Source organism: Pongo abelii, chromosome 7, assembly GCF_028885655.2.
Source record: "Pongo abelii isolate AG06213 chromosome 7, NHGRI_mPonAbe1-v2.0_pri, whole genome shotgun sequence".
Classification (NCBI taxonomy): Eukaryota; Metazoa; Chordata; class Mammalia; order Primates; family Hominidae; genus Pongo; species Pongo abelii.
The window spans coordinates 96,982,311-96,990,446 of NC_071992.2; the positions used below are offsets into that span (position 1 = coordinate 96,982,311).

Here is an 8,136-nt window from a genome sequence, read left to right on the forward strand (position 1 = left end):
AATACTCATAACATAGTAAGTCATTCTGTTTGGGTAAAAGACGATGTGTAATGAGGTGAGAGAGGAGATATAATGAAACTGGGAAACTGGCTGGGTGTGGTGGCTCAAGCCTGTAATCCTAGTACTCTGGGAGGCTGAGGCACATGGATCACAAGGTCAGGAGTTCAAGACCAACCTGGCCAAGACGGTGAAATCCCATTTCTACTAAAAATACAAAAATTAGCTGGGCGTGGTGGCAGGCGCCTGTAATCCCAGCTACTGGGGAGGCTGAGGCAGGAGAATCACTTGAACCTGGGAGGCGGAGGTTGCAGTGAGCCGAGATCGCACCACTGCACTCCAGACTGTGTGACAAAGTAAGACTCCTTCTCAAAAATAATAATAATAATAATAATAAATAAAACTGGGAAGCTAGGTTAAGGTCAGACAGTAGAGTATAATAAATGCCTCATTAAGAAATACAAATTCATTTAAAAAGCAAAAAGTCTTCATTGCTGGGAAATTATATGGTCAATGTTAGATTTTAGGAAAATTAATCTGACAGTGAGTAAAGGGTGGAGAGACAGGCCAGAAGCCAATTTAGAAAGGTTTAGGGAAGAAGCAATATAGTGCAGAAAAAAAGTGATAGCACTGAGAATTGAGAAGAGCACTGGCAATTGAATTATAGGCTGTTTCTGTAGGAAATACATTCACTATAAAGAAAGAAAGAAGACAGAAGAGAGATGAGGTCAAAGAGCTGACCCTGTGTTGTGGGGTAAACAGTAATGCCTTTGGTGGGTTAACACGGAAGACAGGAGAAAGCTTAGCTCTGAGGACAGAGATGCCACATTTACTTTAAAACATACTTATTTTGATGTGCTAATGAAATTTACAAATTCATTCACTGAGTGAGAATTTATCAAATGTCTGCTATATGGGTGTTCCTTCTTTTAATACTTAGGATGTATCATAATCACTAAATAAGTTTTCTATTGCTCTGTCTCATTTAGGAGACCACTGAAAGTATCATATTGACATCATAGCCTATAAAACATTCTCAAACCAACACAGTTGCAAAGTTGTCTCCTTCCGCTGAACTTCTGTATTATCATCTCCACCACTCATTGAGTACTTAGCATGTACGAATATGTGTGTGTGTGTGTGTGTATGTGTATATATATATATGTATTCTCTACCCCCCAATGTCAGATTTTTAATTAGATTATAAGTGGCTTAAGAGCAGGTATCATTATAGTTATTCTTTTACTCTCCCACAGTGCCCTACCCAGAATAGGAATTCAGTAGTGCTTTAATTGTTAGATTAGGGAATTTCTTTTCCTTTTATCTTGTAAGAAAAAGATACATCTTTTCTTAGCCTTGTAAACTAGAATGATCAGTAACATTTCACATCCAGAACACATGGCTACTGTAAAAGGAGCCACAGAAGCTAAATTGGCCTTGGACTGTGGAAAAGACAGCTGAATAATGGCAAGGGCTAAGAAACTATTTAACATCCCACTTTCAATACCAACAGTTTTACAAACAGGAAGAGGCAGCATACAAACTTTAGCAAAGGAGTACCCAAACAGCAAACCCAAAGCAGGAACTAAGAGACCCAACAGAATCACCTCTAGGTTATCTGTTTTTAAGAACATTAATCCCACTGTGAAAGTCAAATAAATTCCTACGAACATTAAAATACAACTCAGAGGTCTAATTATTCTCTCTAAGAAGCTTGCTTTTTCAGGTATTCTATGTTTGATGACTATTCCAATTGATACTGGTACAAGTATGAAAAGGAGTGTTGACACAATTTTAGAAGCAGGAATATGGAATGTACCTGACAATCCTAATATCCTACTGTATATATAAGAATTGACAGGCATCATGATCAGAGCCAATAATGTTGATGTGCAAGTCATCAAAATGGCCAATGTGAAATCTCCGTCTAGAAGCAGAGCAAAGAGATAGCCCCCACCCCCTCCTGGGCACGTGCAGGTCATTACAAATCCAAAAGCTTGCGCCTCAGGCAATGCCACAATCTGAGACAAAAGAAATCCACAAAATGGCATCAGAAAAAACTGTGTAACTGCCCCAAGAATTACTGGCAAAGGTCTCTTCCATACTGTTTGAAACACTTGTAAGTCAATCTTGCAACCAAATGCACACTTATTCAATAGTATTAGTGGTAAAATAAGCATTAGGATATTTCTATCAATATGCATTGGTGCCTGGAGAAGACTGTCTTTTTGTCTGAGTACTTTGACTTTCACATTCTTGATTTCTTCAATGAGTCTTTCTTGCCTACCTTCAGAATCCCAGAGTTGAATAGTCACATTTGTTTCTCCTTCTTCATCAGTCACCAGATTTATGGTAAAGTTTGTAGCATCTGATGAGATCTTCTTGGCCACATTCACCATTTGTAGTATTTTAGGATCTTCTATTTTCACAAAGAGGTGGCTGGAATTAGGCCGTTTATTTTTGTAGCTTGAACTTACAATGATGGTTTCTTCAGTCTTTGTGAAAAATAGTATTTCAGTCTTCTCTATATTCAGAAAACTGAGCGATGACATCCTTGCTTCTTCTATAGTCACAAGCAACAAAAGCAGAACAATAAAAAGTTTTCTAATCATTTTGAAAGCTGAAGTAAATCATATATGCAAAATCGTTTTTAAAAAATGAAAGAACATTCTTCATGCAGGTGTTCCAGTGACAGTCTGAGGGTGAGTTAGATAATAGTTGTTTTTGTAGGATCAAAGTCCAGTAGGAGGGACTGCTTTACTTTTAAACAAATATATAGCCATCTAAGCAGCAACACAACCGGTTTAACTTGTGATTAAGACAATTAAAAAGTCATGGCATTTAGCAGATTTGATTTATCACAACAGAAATCTAATCTCTTCCTCTTGATTTCCTCATTTCTGCTTATGCAAAAAAAAAAAAAAAACAGCCTCCTATTTACTTGAATTTAAAGCTTAGTGTCATCATTCGTTAGTTCTTTCTTGCTAAAGAAAAAAATTAAAAGCAGTCAGGATCAAGAAATCTGTAACAGATACTGAGGAAACCTAGAGTTCAGTGCTACTATTTTGTTCAATCAAGTCAAAGTCAAATAAATATTCACTGAATGTCTCTTTGCCTAGGGCATGGAGTTGGGAGCTGGCCATCCCATAATGATTAAGCCAGAGGCAGTCGCTGCTCTCCTGGAGCTTAGTAGGGTGACCCAATATCACAAGTTAGAAAACTGCAGAGCCCAGACACTGGCCTTGGCAGCATCCCTTGGCTGCTAATAGTTTTCCTACATCTCTGAAGGATGATTGAATCTGTCAAGCAAAAACTGACACTGTTTTTTGTATACCTAAGTAGGAAAATAATTTCCTGAATGGTTACCAGATAACTTGGGAACATAGGGAAAGTAGGTAGCTGGTGCCACGGCCAAAGGTACAGGCTGGTTAAGGGACCACAGCTACTGGACACTTGGACCCTGACACAATGGGGCAATGGAAAGACACTGACATTGATTCTAATCTCTTATTCCTTGTTTGTAACACTACTCTCTGTTCACAGTTACGGGCAAGGGCATTCAATTGACCCAATTTGGTCATATCCCTTGGTTGCCAGGAATGAGAAAAAGCATCAGGCTTTTTGGGTTTCAACCCATAGACTACACAATTGTATATTTCCCACACAAGGGGTGGGTGTCCTGATGCTAAGCAGCAAACCAACCAATCAACCAACCAACCAACCAAACGTTTACTATTAAGCCTACAGATGTAGTAGTCTCTGAACACATGACCATTTCAGCAGCTCATTCATGTAATCATGATGCAATGTGTTCAAGGTAATGCCAATTTGTATTAAGTATTTTAGATCATTTGTTCCTCAAAAATGTGAAACCATTTTTGTCATTTTAACGAGTTTTATAAAAGTATACCGTTTATGTTGGTTAATCTTTCAAATGCAATAGACCTTAGGTCTCATAAATTTTATTAATATGTACCACATTAAGAAAAAGAAGATCCACTGTACCAATGGTGAGGATAGGGAATGGGACTGTTCATTGATATTTCAGTTAAAACTTCCCTATTTTAAATGACAAAAACAAAACAAAAAACAAAAATGTCATAAAACCTAAGTTATCTTTAGTTATGTGACCAAATATCTTGACTCATAACTTTTGCTGCCTAGGTCGAAGATGTGAGTATATCAATTTTTCTTTCCCCTCAGGACTCTTTCTGCAACCCTTTTAGTTCTTCGGTTTCTCCAAGCCCTTTCATTTGAAAACTGTGAAGAATAAAGCCTGACAAATCTAGGAAAACTTTGATAATCTATCATTCATCTATATAAAGGTTCTTCTAAATTTTCATGGAAAATATGTATTATAAAAAAGTGTGTATGAATTTCAATTTTTTTTTGCACCAGAATAAACTAACTTTTTATAACATGTCTGAACATGATCTAGTGAGGGACACTAAGATATTTAGAAAAGAGCTCTTTTATCAGAGAAACATAAATTCTGCTAAAATTGAAGCAAGAACACACATCAAATTTATGGTGAGGTTTGGGTGGAAGAATGGTGAAATCACTGATGCTTCACATAAAGGTTATGGGGACAATACCCCAAGGAGATCTGCAGTTTACAAATGGATAACTCATTTTAAGAGATGAGACAGTGTTGAAGATGAAGCCCGTAGCAGTAGACCATTCATAGCAATTTGTGAAGAAAAAATTAATTTTGTTTGTGCCCTCATTGAAGAGAACCAGAGATTATAGCACAGACAATATCTAATATGGTTTGGCTCTGTGTTGCCACCCAAATCTCATGCAGAAGTGTAACGAGAGGAAGTGTTGGAGGAGGGACATGGAGGGAGGTGATTGGATCATGTGCATGGCTTCTGATGGTTTAGCACCATCGCCCTAGTGCTGTCCCATGATAGAGTTCTCACGAGATCTGGCTGTTTGAAAGTGTTTAGCACAACCCTCTTCGCTTGCTGTCTCCTGCTGGCCATGTGAAGATGTGCTTTCTTCCCCTTCTGCCATGATTTTAAGTTTCCTGAGGCTCCCAGCCATGCTTCCTGTAGAGCCTGTGGAACTGTGAGCCAAGCTTCTTTTCTTTATACAATACCTACTCTCAGGTAATTCTTTTTTTGAGGGACAGAGTTTCGCTCTTGTCACCCAGACTGGAATGCAGTGGTGCTATCTCGGTTCACTGCAAGCTCCGCCTCCCAGGTTCAAGTGATTCTCCTGCCTCAGCCTCGTGAGTAGCTGGGATTACAGGTGTTTGCCACCATGCCCAGCAAATTTTTGAATTTTTAGTAGATACGGGGTTTCACCATGTTGGCCAGGTTTGTCTCGAACTCCTGATCTCAGGTGATCCACCTGCCTTGGCCTCCCAAAGTGCTGGGATTACAGGCGTGAGCCACCACACCCGACCTCATGTAGTTCTTTATAGCAGTGCGAGAATGGACTAATACAATATCCAACATCATAGATGTCTCAGTTGGTTCAGCTTACACAATGCTGACAGAAAAATTAAACTTGAGCAAACTTTCCACTTAATGGGTACCGAAACTATTGTACCCAGATCAGCTACAGACAAGAGTACTTTTGTTCTCTTGGTGGGTTTTCTACTTAAAATTTCAGTTGTCTTTCAATAAAAATTTTAAACAAGTGGGATCAAGATCCTGAAGCATTTCTTCCAAGAATTGTAACAGGAGACGAAACACGGCTTTACCAGAATAATCCTGAAGACAAAGCACAAACAGAGCAATAGCTACCAAGAGGTGGAAGTGGTCCAGTCAAAATAAAAGTGGACTAGTCAAAAGCAAAGGTCATGGCAACTATTTTTTGGGATGCTCAAAGCATTTTTCTTGTTGACTTTTTGGAGAGCCAAAGAACAATAATGTCTGCTTATTATAAAGGTATTTTGAGGCTGGGTACAGTGGCTTTTGCCTGTAGTCTCAGCACTTTTGGAGGCCAAGGCAGGAGGACCCATTGAGGCCAGGAGTTCAAGACCAGTCTGGGCAACATAGCAAGACCTATCTCTACAAAAAGAAAAAAAAAATCAGAGTGTTTAGAGACAGCCAAAGTTTTAGCAGAAAAATACCCAGGTAAGCTTCACCAGAGATTGCTTCTCCACTAGGACAATGCTCCTGCTCATTCCTCTCATCAAACAAGGACAATTTTGAATTTTGATGGTAAATCATTAGGCATACACCTTAGAGTTCTAATTTGGCTTCTTCTGACTTCTTGTTTCCTAATCTTTAAAAAAAAAACAACTTTAAAGGGCATCCATTTTTCTTTAGTTAATAAATAGACTGCATTAACATGATTAAATATCCAGGACCATCATTTATTTTGGGATGGACTAAGTCGCTGGTGTTATTGCTTACAAAAGTGTCTTAAACTTGATGGAGCTTATGTTGAAAAATAAAGTTTATGTTTTATATTTTTATCTGTTTTCTTTTTTGAGAAAGGGTCTCGCTTTGTTGCCCAGGCTGGAGTATAGCGGCAAGATCATGGCTCACTGCAGCCTCGACCTCCTGGGCTCCAGTGATCCTGCTGCCTTGGCCTCCCAAAGTATCAGGATTACAGGTGTCAGCCACCACATCTGGCCTTTTTTTTTCTTTTTTGAGACGAAGTCTTGCTCTGTCACCCAGGCTGAGGTGCAATGGTATAATCTTGGCTCACTGCAACCTCCCCCTCCTGGGTTCATGTGATTCTCATGTCTCAGCCTCCCAGGTAGCTGGGATTACAGGCATGCACCACCATGCCTGGCTAGTTTTTTGTATTTTTAGTAGAGATGGGGTTTCACCATGTTGGCCAGGCTGGTCTTGAACTCTTGACCTCAAGTGATCCACCCACCTCAGTCTCCCAAAGTGCTGGGATTACAGGCTTGAGCCACTGTGCCCAGCCCTGGCCTATTTTTATCTTTCAGTTTTTACATGAACTTTTTGAAGTTCCCTAGCATTTGCTGCCTGATTTTTTAAACTAGAACTCATTTTTATTATATTGTTATTTCCACTACTTATGTAAATTTAAAACACTTTTATTCTCTTTGTGGATTTCCTACTTAAAATTTGTCTGCAAGCAGGTGGAAAGATGCTAGAGTGGAGTGGGGAGAGTGAATCTTTAAAATTTTTCTAAGCATCCTCAACTGAAAACCCTAATAGAAAGCCTGAGAAAGTTGTCTGCTTTCTGAGTAATTTAGAAATAGAGAGCTAGAAACTCAGTCTTTTCTCTTTCTCCCACACTTTGTTCTCTTTAGGAGACAGCTCCTGCTGCAACCACCAGTCCCCAGTACTAAGGATGCTAGCTCCTGTCTCCACCAGACTAGTTTGCTCCACTATCTGGAACCACACCTAACTTACCACCAGTAAGCCTGCTAATATTAATAATATAAGTCCTTCCATCCAGACTGCTTTGTCTCTTTTCTATCTAATCATTGATAGGACTTCTTCATTCTCCTTAGGTTTAACTCAATTCCTGTCAGCCTTACTTCCCCACTTCTAAACCTCGTTATTATTTTTCTGGCATAGTTTTAATCAACTGCATTGCCATGTGCTGATCTTCTCGTATGTGCAAGTAATTGTGCTAAACATTACAGTATTAGTTGTCACTAAAACTTATTGGTATCTGGGGATATATTTAAGTGTTATACTTTCTGATAAAAGAGTTACTGGAACATAGCCATACTGATTATCTACTAAATTAGCATCCGCTACACTAATTTGTATGTAAGTGCAAACATAGCATATGTTATGGCGCTCCATTTTATGTTGCATCAGATTAAATCAAATGCAGTCTTTTTTGCTTTGTCACCAGGCTGGAGTGCAGTGGCACGATCTCGGCTCACTGCAGCCTCTACCTCCCAGGTTCAAGTGATTCTCCTGCCTCATCCTCCCCAGTAGCTGGGATTACAGGCGCCCACCACCACACCCAGCTAATTTTTGTATTTTTAGTGGAGACGGGGTTTCACTATGTTGGCCAGGCTGGTCTCTAACTCCTGACCTCAAGCGATCCACCCGCCCCGGACTCCCAAAGTGCTGGGATTACAGGTGTGAGCCACCACGCCTAACCTACCAGAGCCATTTTTCTAATAGCATGCGTTTACTTTGTGTATCTGTGTCACAGTCCGGTGATTCTCTCAGTATTTCAAACTTT

General features: G+C 39.5%; 1 protein-coding gene across 1 annotated transcript; it reads right to left on the reverse strand.

Moving 5' to 3' along the window:
* Positions 1–407: 407 nt before the first annotated feature.
* Positions 408–4,298, reverse strand: LOC100456732 (sodium/bile acid cotransporter 5). Its single transcript, XM_002819217.6, has one exon. It carries the CDS (start codon positions 2,607–2,609, stop codon positions 1,293–1,295), a length of 1,317 nt encoding a protein of 438 aa, XP_002819263.1. The 5' UTR covers positions 2,610–4,298; the 3' UTR covers positions 408–1,292.
* Positions 4,299–8,136: the final 3,838 nt, after the last annotated feature.